General features: G+C 40.0%; 2 protein-coding genes across 6 annotated transcripts in view; both read left to right on the forward strand.

Moving 5' to 3' along the window:
- DIXDC1 (DIX domain containing 1) overlaps positions 1–8,184 on the forward strand; it is a 69,308-nt gene extending 61,124 nt beyond the window's left edge. For all 5 annotated transcript variants that reach the window (XM_070624868.1, XM_070624866.1, XM_008527264.2 and 2 more), the window contains 3 exons: positions 2,039–2,144; positions 3,382–3,490; positions 4,894–8,184. In XM_070624868.1, coding sequence (XP_070480969.1) covers positions 2,039–2,144; positions 3,382–3,490; positions 4,894–4,974 — 296 coding nt within the window. In that variant the 3' untranslated portion in view covers positions 4,975–8,184. The remainder of the gene's footprint in view (positions 1–2,038; positions 2,145–3,381; positions 3,491–4,893) is intronic.
- A 2,504-nt stretch (positions 8,185–10,688) lies between these two features.
- Positions 10,689–27,808, forward strand: part of DLAT (dihydrolipoamide S-acetyltransferase) — a 41,192-nt gene continuing 24,072 nt past the window's right edge. The window contains exons 1-10 of the mRNA XM_070624870.1: positions 10,689–11,504; positions 11,961–12,062; positions 12,942–13,066; positions 13,226–13,379; positions 15,374–15,500; positions 17,229–17,413; positions 18,450–18,603; positions 24,307–24,374; positions 25,955–26,050; positions 26,398–26,505. Coding sequence (XP_070480971.1) covers positions 11,226–11,504; positions 11,961–12,062; positions 12,942–13,066; positions 13,226–13,379; positions 15,374–15,500; positions 17,229–17,413; positions 18,450–18,603; positions 24,307–24,374; positions 25,955–26,050; positions 26,398–26,505 — 1,398 coding nt within the window. The 5' untranslated portion in view covers positions 10,689–11,225. The remainder of the gene's footprint in view (positions 11,505–11,960; positions 12,063–12,941; positions 13,067–13,225; positions 13,380–15,373; positions 15,501–17,228; positions 17,414–18,449; positions 18,604–24,306; positions 24,375–25,954; positions 26,051–26,397; positions 26,506–27,808) is intronic.

Genomic DNA, 27,808 nt, shown 5'->3' on the forward strand with positions numbered 1-27,808 from the left:
TATCCCCAATGTTCAACTATATCCCAAGTACTAAGACTTTTACCTTCTGAAGGTCTCTCACATCCATGCCTTCTCTGGCTCTAGAGCTACATCTTGTCCTTCTTCATCTTTCAGATTGTTTTAATTGCCTCTTAAGGAGATTACTGGTTTCCAGAGTGTCTCCCATCCAACCCATACTTTACTTTGCTGCTATATTGACTTTTCTAAAATGTCAGTCTGATTGTGTCACTCCCTTTTAGTATCTCCCCAGAGCTTAAGACTAATATCTAAATGTCTTAGCCTGGCAGAGCCCTTTGTGATCTGGCTCCTGCCTACTTTGTCATCCTTATCTCCACAGCTTCCCAGTGTATTCCTTATGCTCCAGCCTTACTAGCTGACTTTCAGTTTTATAAATACGTGGTCCCATTTCATGCCTTTATGTGTATCCTTCCCTCTTGGAATGCCCTTTCCAACTTCTATCTGATGGGTTTTTTTCTTTCTTTTCTTCTTCTCCCCAAAGTTCCGCCCCCCCCCCCCCCCCCAATGCATAGTTGTATATTATAGTCATAGGTCCTTCTGGTTGTGCTATGTGGGAGGACGCCTCAGCATGGCTTGATGAGTGGTTCCATGTCCGCGCCCAGGATCCAAACCATCGAAACCCTGGGCTGCCAAAGCAGAGCGTGCAAACTTAACCACTCGGCCAGGGGGATGGCCCCTGATGATTTTTTTAAGCTGCTTTGTTTAAAGATTTTCCAACTATGGGGCCTTTCTGACCTCTTGAAGGTGGAATTAACTGCCCCATCTCCAGTCTTCCTTGTAAAAATCTGATTTTAGTGTACTGAAATTACTTGTAATCATATATGTCATCCATGTGATATTGTAAACTCTTTGAGGTCGGAGGCCACATATAGTTGATTTTATATTCTCAAAATCTAGCACATGGAAGGTGCCCAGTAAATGTTTGTTGAATGAATGAATGAATGAATCCTAAAATTTAATGATAAAACTGAATATTTTATTAAACAGCCACTGTGTGTGTGCCAGGCACTGTTCTAGGTGCTGGAGTCAAATGAGCATCATGACATGAAAGTTTCAATAGTTGGCATTCTTTGAAAAATAATTCAGAAAACTGACTGATTGTGATTGCTGTCCAAAGAGAGAGTGTTCCCTTGTCTTTCTCTCCTGTATTAATTCATCCTTCATATTCTCCCTTGTTTTAAACTCCTTCATAGAACCGCTCTCCTGTGACTGCCAGTTTGATTGGGATCAATGCCTAGAATTAAGTTAAGAAGAAAATATGTGTAGGTGGAATTGCGGAAGAGATTCGAATCAAAGTTTAATTATTTCTTAGTGCTTATGATAAAAGTTTCTGATTGGTCTTTTCTCCTATTCTCTTAAAGTCATAATCACATGTACTTATTAATTAAGATTTTGTGTAAGTACCTATACAAAGGGTAGAGACAAGATGTGGATCTAGAAACCTGAGTTAAAAACCATGGGACCAACACATATAGATCCTGAATAGCTAAGGATAAGGTATGTCTTGTACCTTTTAGACTAGAAGCATAAGGCCTCTTAGAATCTGAGTTTCTAAGGTTACTTTGCTCCTATGGATCATATTCCTATTTGTTTCTCTTTTCATGAATTGCATGAGCATTCGCTACACTGACCTCCAAAATCTAAATATTAGCAGTGTCTGCAGCGCCTGCTATGTGTCCATTCTGTCCTAGCTGAAATCTTGCTGGGCTTCTGTGACCTCTTTGACTCTTAGCAACAATGCCTGTCAGAACGGTTGCTTTTCCCCTGCTAGAAATACCTGGAATGGGTGAGAAATGATGGTCCTTGTGAAAGTGTCCGTCTGAAGCACCTGTAGTCTTTGTGGCCCCAGCGGTGACTTCCTGTTGGTCACACCCTATGGATATGGTGTTTGGCAAGGGTGTGAAAGCTGTGCTGTGACCTCAGGCAGCTTTATTCTCCTGGGACATTTTGAATAAATGGAAATGAGGGGTGGTTGGGAGAAACTGAATGTTCTGACCACAATGTCTTTCTCTGATTGCAGAGTTGCCTCACTCGCAGAGCTCTCCAACTGTCAGCAGCGCCTGCACTAAAGTGCTGTATTTCACTGACCGGTCCCTTACACCCTTCATGGTCAATATACCAAAGAGGTGAGATTCCGGGGTCATTATTTCTCTAGAAAAAAGGGCAGGAAGGCAGAATCGTTAGTTACTGCCTATCTAACCAGCTGAGGTGTTTGGGAGGCACTGTGGCGTAGTGAGAAGAGCACAGGAGATAGAGGTACTAGTTCCAGCTTTACCACTAACCAGTGACATTACAAGGGACAAGTCATAATCTGCTAGGTACAGACGCAGTAATAGTGCTTCCAGTCCTGATATGCAAATATGTTCCAAGTATTTGCTATTATTAGGAAAAATAGTTATTTTATTTTACTTTTTTAAGATTGGCACCTGAGCTAACATCTGTTGCCAATCTTCTTTCTTCTTCTTCTTCTTCTCCCCAAAGCCCCCCCCAGTACATAGCTGTATATTCTAGTTGTAGGTCCCTCTAGTTGTGCCATGCGGGACGCCACCTCAGCATGACCCGACAAGTGGTGCTAGGTCCGCGCCCAGGATCTGAACCGGCAAAACCCTGGGCCACCAAAGCAGAGTGTGCAAACTTAACCACTTGGCCACGGAGATGGCCCCAGAAAAATAGTTTTTAAGTGCTCAAAATAGCTCCTGCTGATAGCCATAGATTGTAGTCTGTTACTCCACAGCTATTACTCATTCTTCTTTGTCACTATTTGATGACTGCAACTAACCTATTTAAAAACCTTCACACACTCTGTTGATATACTCCCTTCTAAGGTAATTGGCTTTGAAGTAAAGATTTTTAAACCCTGGAACCAATTACTGAGAGAGATGATAGGATTTCCCTTTCCTTAAAGAGTCTGTTTGCTTGGTCTGGGTTAGAGGGGAGCTTTCTGAAGTTAGAAGGATAAAGATGGAATATTTGATTTAATACTGCCAGCCTAGAGAAATAGAATATTGTTACAAAGAAGGAAATCAGGAGAACTTAGACATATTGATAGTTCAACAAATTAGATTTCAGAGACCTTATGTCTTATTTCCAGAGGAAAATAGAGAAAAGTGATTTGGCTGCTGCTGAAGCAATAAATCTATTTTAAATTCTCAGATCACCCCACAGGTAATGCCATTTTCATTCCCTAATGGTGACTTACTCCCTAACCTCTGCTGTTTTAGAATCATCAGGGTTATCAGGGGTAGTGACCTAACAAGGCCATGCCTGGAGAGGCTTTGGCAGGGGCCTGGGTTTAAAACTAACATCTTATCTTTCCAACCTATTGATAAGCAGTCTATTTTAGTGCTCTCTCCTTTGTTGCAGGTTAGAGGAAGTGACACTGAAGGATTTTAAAGCAGCTATTGACCGAGAAGGGAATCACCGGTATCACTTCAAAGCGCTAGATCCCGAGTTTGGCACTGTCAAAGAGGAGGTACAGAATCCCCGGGAAGTCTGGGTGGCATTACCGGTCATTCCTGCACCACAAACCTCCTACTCAAGGATTAGTACCCAGAACTACCTGAGTTCCCTAACCAGGTCAGAGGAATTTCCCAGAGCCTCAGACCAGTCTGATTACTCTAGACTGAGAAGGTTAGGAAATGGCCCAAGAAGTTGGTAGCTTCTTGAGTTCAAGGACTTAATCACTTTGACCAAACTTGGATTTATTTTAAAAAGAAAAAGTTTTGTTAGGGAAAATAAAAGACCTAAGATTAAACAAAAGCTTGGTTTTGGGGTCCCTTTTCTATCTGTAGTCAAATCTTAGAAAACTTTCTGCTATAAGGAAGCAGATAGTTTTTTTTGCTATAGTAGAGCAAAATAAATAAACAGTCATGACTATATTGAACTGTATATTGTGGTGGTAGTTTCTCAGCTGACGAAAATGAGGAGCTCTGGAAAGTCATCTAAGCTTATTCTCCACTCGTTGACAATTTTCTTAGCCCATGCTTCTCTTTATAATCCATCTGCTAAAAATAGACCTCTTTAGGGGGAAGAGTTCTGGGTTATGACATATTGCAAGTGCTCTCATTGTCATTACAGAATGAACAAGGTTGGAAAAGCCAGTATTTTATTTGGTAAAAATTTCCTAACTGAAATGTTTTAATAACCGTGTCCTATTAGTGGCTTAGGAAATGCACTGAAAGAATGAATGAAAAGAACTGCATGCAAACATGTTAAGATTAGTCTTTTTAACCCTTTCTTTATAATGCCTAGGACCAAAATTTTCCCCTTTCTCATTTTTTTAATGCTTATATTACTGCAGTTCTCAAGAAGCCCAAAATGCTCTATGGTTAGTAATTTATTAATTCTTATAAATCTCTATGAGCAAAGCAGTGTTAGGGATGCTTTTACCATTTCATAGATATGGAACTAAGAATATATATTATTTATATATATGTATATATTTTTTTATTGGTTATAACTTTAGGGACAAAACCAAAGGGACACAGGCTTTCCTCCGTGCTTTTTTTTTTTTAAAGATTGGCACCTGAGCTAACAACTGTTGCCAATCTTCTTTTTTTTTTTCTGTTTTTTCTCCCCAAATCCCCCAGTATATAGTTGTTCTTTTAGTTGTGAGTCCCTCTAGTTGTGGCATGTGGGATGCTGCCTCAAGATGGCCTGATAAGCGGTGCCATGTCCGCACCCAGGATCTGAACTGGTGAACCCCTGGGCTGCTGAAGCAGAGTGCACCAACTTAACTACTCAGCCATGGGCCAGCCCCCATTCCACACTTTCTTATCCTTTATGTTGGAGGTCTTATTTTCTTCAGCAGCAGTTGTTTGGTGAGACTCTCTGTCTTACTCTGTTTTTTCATTGTGGCTTTTTTTCTTTCTCTAGGTTTTTCACGATGATGATGCCATCCCTGGATGGGAGGGGAAAATTGTAGCCTGGGTGGAAGAAGACCATGGAGAAAATTAATGCTGAGTATTAGATTAGGGCCTTGTGGAACTTGGCACTCCTGGCTGCTTCACTCAGGAAAGAGGACTAAAACCGGAAAACACTAAGAAGTTTCTAGTTCGTGCTGCCAAAACAGAAACTTTTCCAAGTGTGATAGCCACAGGCCAGTCCTGTGTCTGTGCCTGGCATATATGGTACTTAAAATCTCTGTCCAAATGTAGACCATGGGTTCATCTGGAGTTCCTTGTCCGTGGGAACACAGTGTTTTATTCTACTCTGAGAACAACAAACCGAAGGCCTTAACCAATGGGGATGGATGATCCCGCTCCTATAGGGGCATGGCTGCTATTATCTGGAACCTGGGAATTGGATGCATCACTCCTGTGTGTTACAGTATTATTTTAACTGGCCTCAATGGTTGCAGCAATCAGAGTCCCAGCATCTGTACTCACAGACAAGGCAAAGGTACCAGCTTTTTTGCTTCTTTGCAGCTATTGCAAACCAAGAATAACTCATGAGGTGGTACCAAAGATGAAAGCCCACTCTTCAGGAATCTTTTGGACTGGACATGGATGGTGCTGAATTGCTGATTGGATGGAAAAAGGGCTGCCCATTTGTGCTATACTGTGCTAAAACCATAAGTAAGACCTTGGGCTGCCTCTTGTGTCTTAACTGCTTCTGCAACTTATCCTTTGGCCCACAGAGGCGTATTTCATGTACTGCTAGTTTTTCTCTGGGGACTCTTTAACTTTAGAGCCATTTTTTTCTTTTCCAGTTGATGAACTTTGTGCTTGAAAGGAATAAGGAGTGAAAGTCTCCTTAAAAATCCAGGCGGGTATGGAAAGGTGCTGCTACCCATATCTTCTTGACTTTCTTTCTCTCATGACTTTCTTTAGCTCATGACATCTCCTTTGGAGTCAAAAGGAGAGAGACCATTAATTTCAGTATTTGTAACTTATGAGTACTGAGCATGAGTTACTGGTCTGCCCCTCTTCATTTCAAGGCCAGAGTTATTTTCTATTATATATTTAGTCTAGGCTGATCCTTTAGGGTACACTAGGAACCATGGGGGCATGGAGCATGAGTTGTGAATGGCAGGGTTGATTCTAGGTGAAAAAAATCTAGAATCCTTTCTCATGTGCAACATTGTCAAGTGTAGAAGCTAAGAGAGTTAAACTTCCAGATATAACTTAGTAACTTGGGTTTTCTCATTCACCAAGCACCATCAACCAATCAGCCATTACTATATATACATATTTTCCCAAAATTCTACCTATGACCACTGATGTACACTGCCAACCAGAACAGACAGATCTGTCCTGGGTTCGTGACCTGTCTGTCTCTAGTTCATCTCCCCTTTTCAGCCATTTCAACAGTCTACTCATTGAAGCTCTGAGATGACATTTCATTGTTATATATAGATGTGTCTTTTAAAAATAGTTATGTTTGGAGAATTCTTTTGTACTCATTTGCTTGTTGTCTGAGAACCATGTCTATTTTTATAACTTGAGTGTGAGTTCTGTATATTCTCACATTCTGTATACTGTATCCATTTTCTAGAGAACCCAGTAGCTTTTATACAGGCTCTTCTCTTCTTACCAGCCCTTGCGGTTTCAGAACAAGCTTTATTTTATTACAAGTATACTAATGACAACTAATTCTGTTCCAACTCTACCTGACATTTTAGTTATGGAGGTAGTTTTATGTAATCTATTTGGTTGCTCCTCTAGCGGACAGAAGGAGCTCAAAAGACACCTGATGTCTTTCATGTACGTTTACCTGGTCTTCTCCTATTGAAGAATGATTTCTCATCAGAAATGACTGGAAATGACACTTTGGAAAGTTAGTCAAAAGCAAGAATAATTCATTATGAAAGCAAACAGAAGAAAACAGTATATTCTCAGTTTTTTCCCCAGGAAGTCTGGAGAAAAAATCCTCATGTCACCCATTTCTCTGTTGCATGAATTTTAGTGTTTTGCTATAAGACAGCATGAGGGTTATCAGACCAAAATTCGTTATTGTATTTCCAGTACAATTAATCTTGAATGTCTGTCTCTTAAATCAGTTTTTACTTGTCAGTTTTCTTTCAGCAAACATTCTTACCATTATGTAGAATTTAACTTTTCAGAGAAAATTAAATCAGAGAAAAATGTCAAAGTCCTCTACCTTGTCTTTTATCTTTATGTCCTTTCAAAAAGGAGCCTGCATGGCCTTAGTGCCTCCATAGAAAGCTGAAGTTGAGTTCAGGGGAGAAAATAAGATGACTTTTTTCCTCTTTGGCCCAATAATCTCATATGCCATGGGTAACAGCTAAGCCCCCGCAATACAGGATGTCACTCCAGTAATTCTTGTGTAAAGTGTAGTGGTAGTCCTCCTTCCAGTTTCTAAAGACAGGAGCCTTCCGAGGAGCGTGCACTGATTCATTCTGGTTTGAATAGTCCATCTGATATCCTGTGGCTGCACTGGGGGAGGCCTCTTGACTGATCAGAGTATTGTCCCCTCGTGGCATTTGTGTGGAATAGTCCATCCTGCTATTCCTAAAGTTCTCTCTTTGAGAAAACTAAGGAACTAGAATGTTTAGAGTTCATAAAATAATCTCTAAACCCTGTTAGATTAAAAAAATGACCCTCTCATAAAAACTAGTTTAGTAGAAAGCTCAATTCCTTAAGAAGTCTTCATTAAAAACTGAAGCCCTATTCTCATTCAGTTCCTTAAATTAGTTGGAATTGGAACACTTTACAATTAGAACCTAAAGAATTTGGGTTAAACTTACTTGGTAATGGCAATCTTACTTCCTGACCAACTTTTCAGCTCTTTTTGACCAGGATGGTTGTAAATTAGGGAAAATATCTTTATGTTCTACAGCCAATCCACGAGGACTGTAATTACTTAAAAGCATTTAGGTCATAATTATAATTTCATTTTTTCCCATAAAATAAGCATTATGATTGCACACTCCTATTGTCTGAATTTATGTAAGAGGTATAGCTTGCTTAAAATATATATGTAAAGTTATATTTTCTTAGAAACATGGATGTTTGCAACCATTGTTTTCAAAGAGATTATTACCATGTATTCTCCCTGTTTTACAGTGTTTTCATGAAGGCTGTGTTATACCAGAGGCTTCTGATTATCAAAGTGATAACCAGTTTTAACTGCCTGTATGTACCAGATTTGTGAACTAATTAAAAAAAAAAGAAACTATGAATAAAATGGAGTTTGCAAACTAAATACCTTTAAGTATTTTCACTTGTGTTTATCAACTGAAATTAATTAATAAAGCCATTTACATTTACTGAAAGTAAATTTCCTCAAGTGATCTCCCTGGTAGCATGTTTACTCACTACCTGGGGAGTAGAGATAAGGATTACTTTATTGCTACAGATATTTTACTATTGGTATTTCTAATGTAAGCACAGAATAGGTTATTATTATCAAAGAGAATTAATTGATTTAGCATTTCTTTGGAAACTATATATAAAGCAAACAAATAAGAACCTGTGAGTGTAAACCATGTGGGAAAACAGTCTCTAATGAAAAGCAAGAAACAGTAACAAGAGACCTTCAGAAATGTCCTTAAAAGAACCAGAATTTCCAAGTTAGTTTGAAAGCTGCCTTTCTAAAACTTAAGTAGGCTTCATTTGTCACTGCAATTTGAATGTTTTATATATCTAAATCTTTAGCCCTGAGTGCTTTCACTTGACTTTCAATTACAACTATTAATTACTATTTTCAACTATTAATTTTCAACTATTAATTACAAGCCATTTTAATTGTTATTCCATTATTATGTTAAAATTAAATATGTAAAGAACTTAACTTAGAATCCTTTGTTACCAACTAATTCCTCTTTCCATCTACCCATTTTGTGTCAGTAATGTCACCATTCTACATGTCTCTCTACTTCAAACCTTAAAGTAATGAGTCTTCCTTTTCCTTAAATTCCTTTATCCAATCTGCTTAGGAGAATTCAGGCCTATTCTCTCAAGACTGATTTGACAAACGTAAGAATTCCTAGATTACCTGTGGGGTAAACTTACCACCCCTGGACTGTTCCACCTGTGCCCTCCTATGATTTAGCAATACCTGTCAAAAGTATATTCAAAATGCAAACTTGATAATGCACTGAAAAATGCAAAACAAGGTTTAAGCAAGCCTACCTAAGAAGAACAAAACTGAAGATCATCTCATACAAAGGCTAATTTAGATCCAGCTATTAAATTCAAATGCAGTGGAAGTAGTAAGACATTTCAGCTAATGCAAAATTGTTAAAACATTTTTATAATTTATAAATTTACAGTATAAGCCCTTTCGCGAACCACAATTATTCTTCCATTGCTTCTTCCAATTGTTATTCATAAATAGTTTTACATAATTGTAAAAATCTAATTGCTCTATCTACTCAATATTATTTCAAATGTGCCTTTCCATTCAACCTGGAAATTTCATATTTCTCAGTTGTATTGCCTATATATTAACTCTGTTAGGCAGCTGTGCCTACTTAATCTTTTCCTAATTTTTGGATAGTTATATTTTCCAGTTCTTTTTCTGTTAGAAAGATGCTAAAACGTTTACCTTGTTTTAAATGCCTTAAGGATACTAGAATAGGATTTTGGGGAAAGAGCTAAACAATTTTTTCTGATTCTTGTTTCCTACTGTTATTATCATTTCTAAAAACAACCAATATTCAGTGGCCCCAACAGTGCATCTCCTTCTCTCCAATCTCATTAATACTGGGTTGTTAGGCTTTCTCAAGTTTCCCACTTAAGTAGGTATGAAATAGCACCCTCTAACTGTTTTAATTTTCCAAATGTTTAATTACTAGCAAGGTTGAACACGTTCTCAAATGTCGGTTTTTCCTCCTGTTCCTTGTGTTCTTGGTGGTCCCTGACAATGGGAACTTAAGAGAAAGAAATATAGCATGTGCTCCCCTCCTAATATAATGTCACCCTCAGCTCAGAAATGAGATTTGTTTTTCCTTAATCTTTTCTTCTTCTTCTTCTCCCCAAGGCCCCCCAGTACATAGTTGTATATTCTAGTTATAGGTCCTTCTGGTTGTGCTATGTGGGAGGATGCCTCAGCATGGCTGATGAGCGTAGCAAGTCGGGGGCCCAGGATCCGAACTGGTGAAACCCTGGGCCACCGAAGCGGAGCCCATGGACTCAACCACCAGGCCGGGCCCTCCGAGATATTTTCTAATTATAGGATGATAAGCTTACAGTGGAAGTGTACTAACGTGCTGTAGATAACTTTTTGTTCATTAATTCAACAGACATGCATTCAGCCTCCACTATTTACTAGATCCTATACTAAATCTGAGGATACATGGAAGAACAAATAGACATACCCTGCCCTCACGGGCTTATAGTTTAGCTTTAGTACGAAATATTTCAAGCATAACAAAGCTTTTTGCTATTTAAAGGGATTCTATGGTAAATTAGAAATGCAAATCTGCTTTGAAACCTGTATCTCCACACAGGGAATATGCTTAATCCTGCTATACAGTACATCTTGAATATGGGAATGTATTTTCCTCTTGGCTGCCCTTCACACCATTTGGCTGGAAAGTCTCTTCTCTGGTTTCTGGTTGGGCTACAAACCTGAAAATAAACCTTTGCAATAACCCAGGACAGCCAGCACAGAGCGAGGCCCCACACCCGGTTACCACTGAGTAAGCAGAGCTGAGGGCACCCGCCGGAAGGCTTTGACGTCCTGTGGGCCGGTTCCTCACTCTCATCTCCATCCGAGCGCTCCAAGACCCTGCCCCTTGGCCGGAGGCTCTCAGCGCCGGCCGGTCCTCGGGCTCACCGCCCAGCTTTTCAACACTTGGTCCCTCCCCTCGGCCCACCTTCTCAGACCACTCTGCCTCTCTCAGCCCGGCTTTCGCTGCCTTTGTAGGCCCCTCCCCTTCAGCCGCGCTTTTCCCAGCTCTTAGGCTCCGTCCGACGCTTGGAGATACCTTTCCTAAGACCCTTCCACTCCTCAGCTTATTTTTCCCAAATCTGCGCCTGCATTGGCTCCGTTGAGACACCCGAAGCCCCGGGGTTCCAAAGTAGCCCCCCACACTCGCTTTGGACCACCCTTTCTCCCACTCCCGCGAGGAAAGCAGACGTTGCACACTTTTCTGGTCCGGGAAGGGGGTGGGGTGAATCTTTGGAGCCAGTTTTACGACAACGTGCGGCTGCGCGGCGTGGCTGACGGCAACAACGGGCTTCCCTTGGAGAGGTCACTCCGGAGACCGCGGGTTTTGGGGTATCGGGGTGGGCGGCGGTATGTGGCGCGTCTGTGCGCGGCGGGCGCAGAGTGCGGCCCCAGGGGCAGGCTTCGGGGCTCGGTGGACGGCCTTGCGGGAGGAACCGGGAGCTCCGTGCGTCACGCCGCGTGCTGGCCAGGCTTCGGCTGGTTGCAGCCGCGCGACCATAGGCTATGGCACGGTCCGGGCGCTCTGCGGCTGGAGCCCCAGCTCGCGGGCCACGCCGCGGAATCGCTTCCTGCTGCAGTTTTTGGGATCGCCGAGCCGCCGCTGTTATAGTCTCCCCCCGCATCAGAAGGTGAGCCTCAGACCTGTCCTTCGCGGGACCCCGTTGTCCTTCAGGGCAGACTTTCTGGCCTCGGGATCCTCCCTCAGAGGCCTCAGGGATCCTCCAGCCCTCTCCCTGTATATATCATCGGCCCTTCTCCAGTACCCATCTTCGCTGTAGCTCTTGAGCTTCCTTCTCCTCTTCTATTCCATTGAAGGAAGAGCTGCAAACCTGTGGCAGTATGTGGAATGTCTGCTGAGGTCCGTGCTCTGTCAGCCCACAGGACTGAGGAGCAGGGAGCCTGTAACTGGAGAGCTTCTGGTGCAGAAACTCCTTTTATATCTCCGGTGCTCAGCGTGTGATGGGACTCAATAAAATCTTTGCATTAAATTAAGCTGAATTGAATTGAGTTGAACGAAACATTAAATCAGACTGAGACTTAGGTAGCCCTTTTAAAATTTGGTGTTTCTCCTTTTTCTTCTCCAGGTTCCATTGCCCTCTCTTTCCCCCACAATGCAGGCAGGCACCATAGCCCGTTGGGAAAAAAAAGAAGGGGAAAAAATCAATGAGGGTGAACTAATTGCAGAGGTAAGTTGTTTTAAAATGTGGAAGTGAATGACAAATAAAAATGGCAAGCAATAGGATATATTGGAGTATATGAGGAAGACATTTGGTGTAAACCTAATTCGGCCTGACCTTGTCTTTCTAAAAGGGCCTGACCGTGGCTGTTGAGCATGCATTGTATATCTGCTTTGGATATTCCCTATGGCAAGAACAAAGGCCCTTGAGATGAAGGTGCAACTTCCCTCCCCCGCCCAAAGTTGGCATTTCCTTAAGGATTAAGCATCTTTCCTTAGGCTAGGAACTGATTGATGCTCACCTGTGACCACCCAGCCCGAGACTACAGACTTGCCTCCTGCTACGCCCTCTGAGATAGCAGACCCACTACCTGCTGTGTCCATCAAGGGCTGTGCCGACAGGGCAATTTTGTGACTATTGTGGGAGGGACATTTCAATCATATGTGAAATATCCTGTTTGGGGGTATATAACCACTCTGTATACCTCACTTCTTTGGTGCTCTTTCTTCCTTCGGGAAGAAAGGCCCCGGGCCATGGTCCTCAGATTTTAGCTCAGAATAAACTCTCCCAAATTTTCATTTATAGATTGGTTATGCATTATTTTCGTTGACATGAGTTAGGAGGGACTGGCCCAGCTAAACTGAGCGTCACCTTTCTGGGTTGAAAGTTCTTCCTTTTACCACTTGATAGTAGGGGAGATTGGTTAGGTAAGTTGTCAGCAACTAGCCAAACTGATTTTTAGCTAAGATGTTTTAAACTAATTTCTGCTTTCAAATCTGTGATAGAGGCTTTATCTTTACGTGACTGTTGAACTGTCTAATTTTAGAGACAAGCTAGTAAACTTCATACTGGCAGCACAAGCCTAAGCTTCTGTTTTTGTGTTAAAAGGTTGAAACTGATAAAGCCACTGTTGGATTTGAGAGCACGGAGGAGTGTTACATGGCAAAGATACTTGTTGCTGAAGGTACCAGAGATGTTCCAGTTGGATCTGTCATCTGTATCACAGTTGAAAAGTGAGTCGTACCCTGGTAATTTGTGGAACTTAGGTGCTAAGTGGAGTATCTTAACCCAGAAGTGAGGATTTAGGAGTTAAAGCCTTCTAAGACTACTTGTATAGGAGCTGAATCTTCTTTAGAACTCCCTTATGTTTATGCATTCTTTTTCTTCCTTAGGCCTGAGGATATTGAGGCCTTTAAAAATTATACACTGGATTCCTCGGCAGCACCAACCCCACAAGCAGCCCCTGCACCAACCCCTGCTGCCACTGCTCCGCCTCCTACACCTTCTGCTCAGGCTCCTGGTAGCTCATATCCCACTCACATGCAGGTGAGGCTCAGCCTCTGGGTGTTTGCTCTAGAAAATTTATTATTTATTCGTTAGTTTTCATAGATGACTATCGCATCCTGGAAACTGGCATTAAATATGGCCAGCTCTTGTCATTTGAAAGCAAACGGAGATATAAACATGAAAATTAACAACTTATAGTCTTAGTTGTTATTTCCAGGTGTGTGAACTTGGACGGTTCCTTTAACGTTTCTCAGCCTCATTGTCATAGACAGGATAATGCTTGGCACTTCTCATTCAAGAACATTGGGTTGGATTTTGAGGATGATTTGTACTTACATCTACTACCTGTATAAATGGAGTTTTAGTGAGCCTCAAGTGCTGTCCCTTGAATGAAAGTGCCCAGTTGGTGTTTTCCTCTGTCGTGTAGTGATCTGTTTTCTAAGAGTGGATGAAGTAGTCCAGTAGTATTAATGAGGAAACTGACAATAAATAATAAGCATAGAATAGACATATATAATAGCATTGCAAGAAAGCTGAAGGCAGTAACTATAATCACTGTTGATTCTGTTTACTAAGTCAGTTTGTAAGAGACTGAGTTTACTAGATATTAGGGTTATCCCATTTATATTTGTGTGTTTCGGATATTAGAAATGGATAAAACCCAGCTGTCGTTTTTCTAAAGGATTAAGACTGGAATTTTTCCTTCTCTTAGTTTATTTGTAGAAATTTCTGTATGGGAATTATTGTCTTCTTTGAACGTAATGTTCTCCTCCATGATTTATTATTAGCAGTCACTCATGATGAAGTTTTGTCTGGTGTTCAGTTCACGTATTTATTTCATCCTGTTCAGCAAATTCTGTCTTACTACATAAGACTTTTACTTCATTTCTTTCCATTTTATGTCTGTGGCTTTGTGTGCAAGTGTTAGGGTTGTGTCATAATTATCCTTTAAGATACTGCATAGAGATTGTTGGCTTCACCAATTTTTAGGAAGTAGATGAAGGTTGACAAGAAAAATTTTTTTTCTAAAGATTTTATTTTTCCTTTTTCTCCCCAAAGCCCCCAGGTACATAGGTGTGTATTTTTAGTTGTGGGTCCTTCTAGTTGTGGCATGTGGGATGCCGCCTCAGCATGGCTTGATGAGTGGTGCCACGTCCGCACCAGGATTCAAACTGGTGAAACCCTGGGCCACCAAAGCGGAGTGCACGAACTTAACCACTCGGCCATGGGGCCGGCCCCTACAAGAAAAAAATTTTTAAAAAATTTTCTAATTACAGTCTAAGTTTTATTTTACTTTTTTTCCTGCCTTCCTGAGACATCTTCAATGGAAATGATTTTTCTCTCAGCGTGATTTTATTGTTAATTAGGTACAAAAGACTAAGAAGGCAACAAACAAGACCCATAATAACTGAATAAGCATCCAAATTCAGTGGACACGCAAGCCGTATAAGTAGGAAAGCAATTTTTAATTTAGATTGGCCAATCTGATGTGTAGATTTTATCGAGCCGAAAGTGACTATTGTAAGAACACTTCTTAGTTTTTATCTTGGAAAGGTATTTGGGAAATTCGGGAGAAATGCAGTTTCCTCTGAGGGAAAAGATAGATACTGATAAAGAGCGCAGCAAAATTTTAATGGAACAGTCTGGGCCCAGGTCATTCTGTGAAAATGAAAAATTCTAGCTTAATCTAAGTGTTAAAAGAAAAAGATGAAAAGATGCTCTGTGCTTAGATATTTATTGAGGAATTAATTTTGACTGTCTAGAAAGAAAGCTTTTCCATCTGCCCGTTGCTTTTAACTTTGGAGGGTGAGTCAGGAGTATTGCTGATACTGTAAAGCTTGAGATTTGAAGGATGATTTCACTGGTGGGACACTTTTGAGACACTGAGCTTTTACTGTTAGAGAGACATCAGGCAGACGGGGATTCGGCTTCTCACAGTCACTCTCATCCCATAAAACTGTTTAAGCTTGCTTAAGTTCCATTGTATCCAGAGCTTCCCAGTATTAAGCAATAACATGTATTTCTTTCTGCAGGTGGTTCTTCCTGCTCTCTCTCCTACCATGACCATGGGCACAGTTCAGAGATGGGAAAAAAAAGTGGGTGAGAAGCTAAGTGAAGGAGACTTATTGGCAGAGATAGAGACTGACAAGGCCACTATAGGTGAGATTTCTTCAGCTCTTAACGGGTGAGGCACTGAGTTTTCCAGTGAGGGAAGAGGATTGCCATTCTATCCTATAACGAGTGAGTGATAAGGTGAAAAAATTTTAATTCTTTGGATTCATTTCCTGGAACAGGATATCTCATAACAAAAGTGTGCGTAGTCGGATTTGTCAGTTTCATACTGCACTGTCAGTGAATCAAGGATATGTCAACTTTGGGATTATCTTAGGCCTGAGTTTGCTTCTTGGCCTTATTATGTTACTGAGAAGCTATATCAGAACTGCCATTCTTTAAACTGGACAAGGGAAAAAAAGAGGAAGCAGGAAAAAATAACTTCCAAGGCAGGAAAATACCAAAGAATTTAAGATGACTGAGGGAAAACTGAAACCAGGGTTTAGGTCATTTTCATAGTTGAGAATGACTGATAGAATGTATATATCCTGTTCAGATATCGTATCACATTTCCGTATATTCCTTTCCTAATTTGTTTTTATGCTCAGAATAAAAGCCACATAGACAATCATGTCTTTCTGATAATATTTATAGATAAATATCTTTCTTTCCTGTCCAGTCCCTAGAGATGCAGTGGGAGATTCTGGGCATCCTCTGCAGTGGTTGTTTTCAGATTGTGTTCTTCAAACCCCCTGATTCCTTGATGACACCTTGGGGAAAAGGAGAAGTGAACAAGCAGGACTTGACTGTGCACTGCCCCCTGCCCCCAACTTCCACCAGAACAACTCCTCTTTTCTTTTTGCATATTGTGCTTCCCCTCATAGGATTTTATTAGAAGAAAGGATTCTGTTTCTTAAAGAGAAAAACAAAAAACCTTGGTAACAGTAGGTCTGCTTTGCATTTTAACTTGAATACTAATGTTGCTGCAGGGGCTGGTATTCTAGAAACAGTCGCTAGAGAAGTATTACCTTAATCAAACCTTTTAAACTCTGTCGTGGCCTTGTAGTCTTTTCTGCTTAAACACATCTTTTATTGGATATTAATTCTCAACTGGGAAGTGGAAGAGTTCATCAAATATGTGTCCATCAGGGAGAGGCACAATGCCACAGAAAGCCGAGATCTGGAAGGCAATAGCTGTCCTCTGCAGTGACTTCTTTTAGTTTTACTTTTGCAGTCCTTCGTGTTTGAATTCCTTGTAAGAAAAGCAGTAGCTAAATAAAATGTAAGTTGCGAATACCGTGGAAACCCTGGTAATGCTATATTTCATCACGTTGATACATTTGGTATAATACCAAGTATACCCTCTTTGAAAAGCTCCAACGATGCTTTTGGGGTGTAATCTCCCATCACTGTCAAGCCTAGTAGCTCCCTTAATTTAACATTCCCGTGGGTCTGATCTTTAGCAGTGCAGTGGGTACGCATAGGGGCTGCCCATGGAGGTGTTTTTAAGAAAATGTTCAGAACTAACCACTGTCTGTAATCTCTCATAGTTTTATTTAACAGATATTTATTTAGTATTTTGTACCAGTACTGATTCACTTTCAGTAGTGCTAAAAGTACTAATTTATTTAATTTTCATAATATCCCTGTGAAGTAGGTACTGTTATTATCCCCATTCTATAGGGAAAGAAGCTGAGACACAGAGAGGCTGAATAGTTTGCAAAAGGTTAGATAGCTAGTTTGAAGGAGAGGAGCCTTTTTCTTAAAACTGTGCTTTGAGTTTGGTGGGATAGTGGAGCCCTTTAAGTTCCATAATGGTTTTTCTTTCCATTTAAGGTTTTGAAGTACAGGAAGAAGGTTACTTGGCAAAAATCCTGATCCCTGAAGGCACAAGAGACGTCCCTCTAGGAACCCCACTCTGTATCATTGTAGAAAAAGAGGCAGATATCCCAGCATTTGCTGACTATAGGCCGACTGAAGTAACGGATTTAAAACCACAGGCACCACCTACCCCACCCCCGGTAGGTATGCTTCTAGAATTGAAGGAATGCGTATTACTCATCTCTAAATCAAGGAATTACATTAGATGATATTCTAGGTTCCTTCCAGCTCTAAGGTTCTATGAATAAGGAGGGAGATAGTCAGTTAATATTTGTGGAGACCTACAGGGTATGTGGCACTACACCACTCATCTAGTGGTCAATAGTTTGATCCTTGTAGCTTTTCTTTTTTTTTCCTGCTGTCTTGAGTCCTGCTGAGAACAAAGCTAAGGTGATGTGTTCTTTTTCTGCTTTAGGTGTAGATATGGATATGGAAGGTAATGCTTTGTTCCCCATTTTCTATAGAATTTACTGTATAATCTTTGTTGCTGTCAGTCTTGGTATTCACATATTATAGCAGATCAAGCTTATATTTGTAATACATTGGAACCTTGACATAACATGGCTTGTTTTGCATAGGATTTAGTCTGTCACTATATGCTCTACACTATGCACGTATAGCATGAACTTGTACAAACTCTAAGCTTCAGTAACAGTATAATGAGGCTTCTGCGGTTGCTGCAATCACATGAGTTGAGAGTAGGTACACGTTTCTGTCAGAGAAAACTTGATTTCTGACTGCCATACATTCACAGGGAGCTGGCAAGTAGTAGTATTGGTTTATTTCTTAAAGTTCTTCGAACATAGAATCTTCCAGCATAGTTTATTATTTTGAAATTAAGTGAAAACAAGAAACACATTGGTGATAAAGAGAATGAGAAGCGGCAAGTAAAGTGAAGAAGGGCTCTAAGGATATTATTTATTGGTTGGCAGTTTTAAAATCCATGCCTGTCCAAGTTATGGAGTAAGATAATTTGCCTTTGTTCTGTCTTTGACATAAAGTTTTGAATAATCTTGCTGTGTTGGTTAAGCAGGAAAAATGTGCATTACGATCTTTGGAAAAAGAGGAAAGTTATTTAATTAATATACCTTTGACATCTTAATAAAATGTAGACTCTTGATCTTTCAGATCAATCTGTACAGTGGCAAATTAACAATTTGTGACTGTTTTCGAAAGGTGGCCTCTGTTCCTCCAACTCCCCAACCTGTAACCCCTACACCTTCAGCTGCCCGCCCAGCTGCTCCTGCTGGACCAAAGGGAAGGTTGTTTGTTAGTCCTCTTGCAAAGAAATTGGCAGCCGAGAAAGGGATTGACCTTACACAAGTAAAAGGTAAGTCTTGTTTCTGTGGAATGAGGTTGTAAAGGTAAAATTTAGTTGAGTTTCCTCTTTAAGGCCAGCAAGTACAACTCTATATAGTTGTCTTATCTGGGATAGTGGGGAGGAGGAGGGGGGAAATACCTCCTTTTTGCCACCACAGAGTAGGGAAACTTATTTTACTTTATTTAGTCTGTCTAGAATCTACCTATATAATTTAGATGGCTTTTTTCATTCTCTATTTATGGAAACTGCTTAATTGTTGGTGAAAGTATAATGTGCTTGTTTAGCAAAGCTGAGTTATAGGACTTGATTATGTAATAAGCAATCTCTGTTATTGGTAGGCTGACTGTAGCAATATGCAAAATAAAACATGGAGTTGGGGTGATTTGAAATGACTTAAAGTAATAAAACTAATATAAAACTGAACTAAACCTCCTTGAGGGTAAAGGATAATGTCTTACTCATCTTTTTCTCCCCAAAGAGAAACTGTAGCTTAGTAATAAGAGCATGGGGTTTTGAATCAGATCGTCTGGGGTTTAATCCTAGCTTTATCATTTTCTGTGTAATGTGTCTTTAGGTGAATTACTTGTATATGTCTTTACTTAGTCCATCTGTAAAACTGGGATAATAGTGTACATTAAAACAGGCGAAGTGCTTGGAACAGTGTCTAGAATATAATAGTCAGTACACATTAGTTTTGTTCATATTATTATTATTGCCTGGCATTGAAATAAATTTAGTTTTTGAACTAAAGCTAAAATTGATGTAAGATAATTAAGATACTTATTTGGAAAAGGAAGAAAATTAATATTCCTGGAACATTGTTTGATGGCTACTACTGTGTGCTAGTCACTTAATTGCCACATTTAATTTACGCAATGTTTCTTGAAGTAAGAATTGTTCTTCCCTATTTTGGATAAGAAAATAGACTTGTAAGGGATCTCCCTTTCTGTTAAGTAGTAAAGTTACAATTTGAATCTAAATTTGTTTAATTCTAAAGCCTGTGTTGTTCTCACTATCCTGTGCTGCCTTCTGTTTTGATGCTCTGCCTTCCTTAATTTCTCAAGAAAGTAATGATTATTTCCCCCAATCGTCCAGCTATGGGTACTCAGTGCTGCTTATCATTTGTCTGCAATCAGTTGTTGTGTGGTTAGAAGGCAAGCCAATTCCCAAAGACACAAGAATAGAATGTTATACATTTTTTGGACTTCAGAAGATTCTTGTAATATTAGAAGACCCTTTTTTCCACCTTAATGTTATTTCATTAGTATATTGCCATTCTTTATGTTCATGTGATTAGAATCAGGGACAGCAGTTGGAGTAAATTTTAAGAGGAAGAGGGACTGGTTTAATAATTATATCTGAAGAATTTAGACAAGTAAAGAAGGACCATTTATTAAATATTTAGCAACACTGGCTACCTTACTAAAGATAGAAGTGGAAACATCTCAATATTGTTATCATGCAGAGTTAGGTGATTCATTTATTATCATTTAAACAAATTTTCAGTGAATATTGGTTCTGCATCCAACACTTGTTCATAAAACAGACAAGATTTCATTTTCAGATGCTTATATTAATAACAATAAAGAATTAAGTGACCAGAAAGGGAGTAGAGCATACTAGTTAAGAGTACGGGCTCTGGAGCTGGAATGCTTGGTTTGAACCTCGGCTCTGCTGTACGATAGCTATGTGACCTTTTGTGTCTTGGTTTCTTCATTTGTATATAAAAATAATGCCCTATAGGTTGTGAGGATTAAATAAGTTAATAAACAGTGCCTGCACATAGAAAGCATATAAAGGTATTAGGAATAATGATAATAATAACTTACTATTATTAAATAAGATAATTTGAATGCTAAGAAAGAAATAAACCAAGTGATATACCAGTGAGTAACAGGGTAAAGATATGTGCAGTTGTGACTGCTTTTAGACGGCGTGGTTGGGGAAGATCTTTCTGATGAAGTGACATTTATCTGACCTGAAAGATGAGAAGGAGTCAGCTATGAGCCAACCATGTGAAGGACTGGGGGGAAGGCATCTTGGGCGCAGACCAGTAGTACATAGTCTAAAGTGGGAAAGAGCTTGGCACATTTGAAGAACATAAAGGAAACCAGAGTTAATGGAGCATAGTGAGCAAAGAGTCTAGTGTAGAGGTTGGAAAGAAACACAAGAGTGAGAACATAAAGGACTTTACGGATCATGGTAGAATTTGTATTTGCAGTGCAGTAGGAAGCCATTGAAAGACTAAAACAACGAAGTGATGTGAAATGATTTATATTTTTAAAAGATGAGTTTGGCTGCTCTGTGCAAATGGATTAAATGAAAGCCAGGGAACCTGATAAGATCCTCTTGTTGGAGGTAATGATGGTGGCTTAGTGGAAATGGAAAGAAATGGACAGCTTCAAGATACATTTTTGACATAGAATCCATAGAACTTAGTCAAGGATTGGAGATGGGGTTTTGACAACAGTAATATAGAAACAAAAGTGCAGTGGAAGCCAGTCTGGATAGGTTGAAAAGCACAAAGTGGATGAAGAAGAAGTGGAGATAGCATTGTGGACAGCTCATTCAAGAAGCTTTGCTGTGAAGGAAGGCATAGAAGTAGAGTTGTAGCTTTGAGACAATATGGGCTCAAGAGAGGGCTTTTGAAAATGAGAGCTAGTAGAATGGGCCTAGTATAGAGTTTCTCAGCTACGGCACTATTGACATTTTTGACCAGGTAATTCTTTGTGTTTGTAGGGGGCTGTCCTGTGCATTGTAGGATGTTTAGCAACATCCTTGGCCTTTACCCACTACATGTAGTAGCATCCCCCACTTGTGACAACCAAAAATATCTTCAAGCATTGCTAGATGTCCCCTAGGGGGCAAAATTCCCTTGGTTGAGAACCAGTGGTCTAATAGAAAAGGATAAATTGATGATGGAGAAAGGGAGAAAGGGCAGAATAATCTGGCAAGAAACAAAGTTTTTGAGAGTGGAAGGGTTGATGGGATTGGCCTTGATAGGAATTAGGGACATTTTGTCTGTTTTTGTAGGAGAGAAGAGAATATGGGGTGGTTTTATAGGTTTGGTGGCAGAAGATGAGAGTACCTCTCTGGTTGCTACTCTTTGATCAATAAAATATGAAGTGAGGATATCAGCTGGAGAATGAATACGGGGAGGTTTGAGGTTAGAGAGATCATGGAGTAGTGTTCTCAGAGATTGAGAATGTGAATTCAAGGGAAATATAATTTAATTTCTGGGTAGTTTTGTGTGTCTACGTTAGGTTTGTGGCCCTGAATTTATAGTACAGTCAGTCAGCTAGGTGTGTGCTTTTTTTCCCTAGCAACATTAAGCTCCTCTGGTGCTAGCATTGAGAAGGCAAATGTTTTAGAGTTTGACCAGGGAGTGATTTTAACAGTGATCCACAGAGTATAAGCTGGGTAAGGAGGAAGTGAAGACAAGAAGGAGATAATGGATGGTGAGAGCAGAGGAGTCAGTGGAGTGAAGGTCTTGATGAGGTCGAAGAAATTTTGTAGGAGGAGGAGGGCGTGGTCTACATTAAATGAGCTGAGAGGATCATTGATTGTGTGCTGTTTTCTGACAGCAAATGTGTGTGTTTTCCACACTAACAGTCAATGCTCTGACACCAGCTGGGTATCCAACAATTCAGTCCTATTCTGACACTATCCAGAGTTAGCATCAGACTCCACAGGTTTAAGGGCTCAGTCCCTCAAGACTGCCCCCACTTCAGATGTCAGTTGAAAGTCTTGGGACCACTCATACTTCTGACCCATTGGTCATAAATCAGGAGTTCCCAAGACCTCCTCCTCAGATTTGATAATTCACCAGAACGACTCACAGAACTCAGGAAAGCACTTTGTTTACTGTTGCCCATTTTATTATAAAGGATACAACTCAGGAACAGTCATATAGAAGAGACGCATGGGACAAGGTATGGGGTTGTGGTAGGAGCGTGGGTGCACAGCTTCCAGGCCCTCTCTATAGCACCACCCTCCCAGCACATTGGTGTGCTCACCAACCCAGAAGCTCTCCAAATCTTGTTGTTCAAGAGTTTTTACATTTCAGTTAAAAAGCGTGGTTGATTAAATCATTGGCCATTGATTGTTGAGCTCAATCTCCAGTCCCCCTACTCTCCCTAGAAGGACAGATTACTTAGGAAATTTAACCAAAATGTAACCATTTGAGGAGAAATTGTTTTAAATCCTAAACCCTGATGTTCAGAGTTTGATATATCTCAAAACTACCCATATTATGTTTTATATTTCTTTGATGCATGGCACTTTGACATCACTATCCCATTTTATCCTCACGACATCCCTGTGAGCAGGGACTGGTATTATAATCTCTATCCTACAGACGAGACTGAAGACCAGATGAGATTAAGTGACTACAGTCATCAGTTTAGTTTATGTTTGACAACAGCCCTGTGTTTTTTATTCCAAGTCTAGTGTTCTTCCCCTTATACCATATTGTTTTATGATGGCCTGTTGTGCCTTCTTAGGGAAATAGGCAAAAGGATTTAAAAGATTTCAGCTAACTCCTAATAGGAAATTCTTGTGGGTTGAAGCTTAGCATAAGGCAGGTGGTACTGCAGCTGTCCTCCTCTTGAGGGGCCACAGTGTCCAGATCAGCCTTGGTTGTAAGGGGAGGTTATGGTTTCTGTCTTTTTGTAAAGGAGGAGAATCTAATAGGGGTGCTGCTACCTCTGTCCTAGAGCTGCTGGTGAGGATAAACACAGTCCTAGCCTACTCACTCTTCATAATGAAGGAAAGGAGTTGGGACGAACTGCGCACAACGAGAATCCTTTTAAAAGTCTGCCTTGGGGCAGATGAATCAATTTGACCAAATTTTTTCTAGAAGTGGGCCAGTGTAAAAGGTATTTTAATAACTAAATTCTCAATCTCCTGAGAATTAAGGTTCAGGATTATCTACTTGGGTCTAAAGTTGTGGATGGGAGGAGGAAGGAAATTGAATGAAAATAAAATTAAGCCCATTGAGAGAAGTTTGAAGATCTTTCCTCATGTGTGACATTGCACCTGTTTCCTACATAGGCTCTAACACAGGCCAGTTTAGAGCCTTGGCTCCTGTGAGAAAGCCTTGCATGTTGGAGATCACATAAGGAGTGAATCATTCTAAAGATGAGATCATTGCAATTGAGAGTTATTCACGTTATTTTGTGGTGGAAAAATTGACTTGCCTGATTTGTCCAAAACAATTATTTTCATATTTGTCGACTGTGTACAAAGGGAATTCTTCATGATCAAATGAATCTACAACTCAAATGAGAGCTGTTTCAGGATTCAGAAAGGGTTTTGGAGCTAACCAGGAGGAGGCAGCCAGACTTACTTTTGGAGGTATAAATTGTACTCAGCATTATCCTTATGCTGGTATTTCCCAATTTAAATTAAAGAACATGAAAAAATAAAGTACAACTTAATTAGATAAAACTCTAAAAGAGAAATACTTAAAATAAAAGAATATTTGCTATAGTTAAAAAAAAACCACTACAGATCAATCAAGAGCACTCTGTGTGAATTAAAATTAGTAATTGACACCAGCTGGTATTTTTAGGGAGCACTTTAAGGGGCAGGATTAAGACAGTGATTCCCTCAGAGGGTCTTTGGTAGAGAACCGTTAGCAACTTGCACTTCAGGATCATCGTTGATCTCCTTGAGGAACCAGCAGTATGGTCTCACATGTATCTCTTCCAGGGACAGGACCAGAAGGCAGAATCGTCAAGAAGGACATCGACTCTTTTGTGCCGACTAAAGCTGCTCCTGTGAGTTACATTTGGCTTTTTTTTTTTTGTAATTTGTCTGTGCAAAGTGCTTTGTCCAGTCTATTAGACCCTTTCATACATTATTTATGAATGGAATAGCTTAACCAGTATTGTGTTTTCTTTTGTTTAATTTCACTGGCTAGCAATTTATATAGATATGAATATGCTGTCTTTCATATACAAAAGCAAAGATGATATACTACATTGACATGCATTCCAAACTGTCTTTTTTTGAGTAGTGATACTAAATTTTTCTTAATACATCCTCTCCTCATTCAGGCCCTATTTTTATTTCTTTTTTTCTTTTTTTTAAATTAAGATTATGATAGTTTACAACCTTGTGAAATTTCAGTTGTACGTTATTGTTAGTCATGTTGTGGGTACACCACTTCACCCTTTGTGCCCTCCCCTCACCCCCCCTTTCCCCTGGTAACCACCGATCAGTTCTCTTTGTCTATATGTTAACTTCCACCTATGAATGGAGTTATCATACAGAGTTTGTCTTTCTCTGTCTGGCTTATTTCACTTAACACAATACCCTCAAGGTCCATCCATGTTGTTGTGAATGGGACGATTTTGTCCTTTTTTATGGCTGAGTATTATTCCATTGTATATATATACCATATTTTCTTTATCCAATCATCAGTTGCTGGGCACTTAGGTTGGTTCCACATCTTGGCTATTGTAACTAATGCTGCGATGAACATAGGGGTGCATGGGCCTTTTGGAATTGCTGATTTCAGGTTCTTAGGATAGATACCCAGTAGTGGGATGGCTGGGTCATAAGGTATTTCTATTTTTAACTTTTTGAGAAATCTCCATACTGTTTTCCATAGTGGCTGCACCAGTTTGCATTCCCACCAACAGTGAGCACAGCAGAGCGTGAGAACTTAACCACTATGCCATCAGGCTGGCCCTTCATTGTTTTTTCTTAACACTGTACAGGAAAATGAATTACCTTGTTTATATTTATCTCTTAATTCTTTCAATTTAGGAATGCTTTGATTGCTTTTCTTGAAGATAATTTTGCAAAACAAAACTATTTTGATCTGGGGCCAGCCCCATGGCCGAGTGGTTAAGTGTGTGCACTCCAGTTCAGCAGCCCAGGGCTTTACAGTTCAGATCCTGGGCACAGACCTAGTACTGCTTATCAAGCCATGCTGGGGTGGTGTCCCACATAGCAGAACCAGAAGGACCTACAACTAGAATGTACAACTATGTTCTGAGGGACTTTGGGGAGAAGAAGAAGAAAAGGAAAAAATAAGATTGGCAATGGATGTTAGGTGCCAATCTTTAAAAAAAAGAAAAAAAATATTTTGACATAAACTAGTCATCAAACATAGTCTGGCTCAAAGAAAAATGACACTTAAAACATGGTTACAGAATTCTAAATATAAAAACTGAAAACAAAACTCTTAAGCACAGTCCAAATCTGAGTTCTTTTTGCTCCCTTGGGATAGAAATAGCTGTACTTCTCTATAAGCCTTTTAGTTTTTACTTTGCCATCTGTAAAATAGTCACCAGTTGCTTCTGCTAAGATTGAGCTACAGTTACCAAGAGGTTTTTTTACCTCCCCATAGGCTCCAGCAGCTGCTGTGCCTCCTCCCGCAGTTCCAGGAGTGGCACCAGTTCCTACAGGTGTCTTCACAGATATACCAATCAGCAACATTCGTCGAGTAAGACTGTTACCATAAATCTGGAACCAAAGCTCTTGGGGGCGTGTTTTTCTCTGATTGTTTAGTTGCATATATAGTTTGAAATACTGACAGAGACTTTTTTCGTTGGGAATCTTAGATGATTAGTTTAAGAGATGTCTGGTTTGACCAATTGAGTACTTGGGGTAAACACTGTTCTGATTAAATGCCATTGGAAGGGGCTAAATTATGGTACAATCCTTCATCCTCCAGTTCTACTAATGCTTGAGGAGTAAGCATTACCAGGGAGCAGGGCAAAGGGGCAAACAGCCGTGGGTAAGGTCTCATCTCAACTCAAGATAATTATTTTTTGATCTCTTTGATTTCAGGTTATTGCACAGCGGTTAATGCAATCTAAGCAAACCATACCTCATTATTACCTTTCTATTGATGTAAATATGGGAGAAGTTTTGTTGGTACGGAAAGAACTTAATAAGGTAAAAGGTCTGGAAATTCCATCTCTATAAATTCTAAAAGTCTTGCTTTTCCCCGGTAAACATTTACATTTTTGCCCATATTTTTGTTACAGTATGCCAGTTGTTGATGGAATATGGGTGTCATCTTAATTTTAACTTGCAGGAAATATCCTGGAGAGTTTTTGTTTTTTTTAACCCTTGATTAAAGCTTATCATTTAAAGTTGACTTTGCAGTGATCCATTTTAGCCTAACAGAGTCAATATGATTCTCTGAAACTACGTGAGTCTCTTTTGGTAGGGAAGAAAGAGTATGTTTGCTTCGTCTTTATAGTTAAGTACCAAGCCCCTACTTAGTGTTTGGCATAAGGTGCTTTTAGGAACATAGCATCAGGCATCATCCTTCTCCATGAGTTTATAATTTAATTGAGATGATGCATGTGAAAAAGAGAGGAGGCAGTTTTTGTTAAAGTAAAAATATTCATTTGCAGATCAGTCTTTCCACGGTAATGCCCCTTGTCTGCTAAATTACCTTGTATAGGTTAAGTGTTAATAGGAATTCAGAGAAGGGGGAGACCACCATTGGGGAATTCACAGTAGGAAACCAAGTGGAAAAACTTGGTTGAGCCATGTTGAAAGTTCATCCTAGTGATGGAATATCATAAAGTTTAAAGTCCTTTACAAAAAAGGAGGTAAGTATAGTCTGCCCTCCATATCCATGGATTCCGCATCTGTGGTTCAAGCAACCACAGAACCCGTGGTTATGGAGGGCCAACTAAGGGACTTGACCATTGGTAGATTTTGGTATCCGTGGGCGGGCCCTGGAACCAATCTCCCCGGATACCAAGGGATGACTGTATAGCATATGTGGGAGATAGATTATCTTTTCTAGAGTGGATACACAGTTGTTGGTTTAGGGAAGACCTTGATTTACAAGCAGAAGAATTTAGACTTGAATTAGACATTAAGTAAGAAACCAATAAAAGTGACATGATGATAAGAATGTTTTAAGAAAGACTAATCTAATAGATATTTACTGGCACACTTTAATGGCAGAGACTAGTTTTGCTTGTCATGTAATCATGCAATGAGGGTGATAGGGGTCTGGATTTGAGGGTTGCATTAAGAATGGAGTAGGAAAGAGGGATATGAAAGGTATTTTCAAGAAAGTGAAAAGTAGAAGCCAAACTCCTTAGAGTGGCATACAGGGCCTTACACAGGTTGTCTATAACCTCTCTGACCTCCTCTCCTACTGCTTTCCTGCCAGCTCACTCTGCTGCAGACACAATGGTTGCTTTGCTATACTTCAACACTCACCTGTATACTC

Source organism: Equus przewalskii, chromosome 6 (genome assembly GCF_037783145.1).
Source record: "Equus przewalskii isolate Varuska chromosome 6, EquPr2, whole genome shotgun sequence".
NCBI classification, from domain to species: Eukaryota; Metazoa; Chordata; class Mammalia; order Perissodactyla; family Equidae; genus Equus; species Equus przewalskii.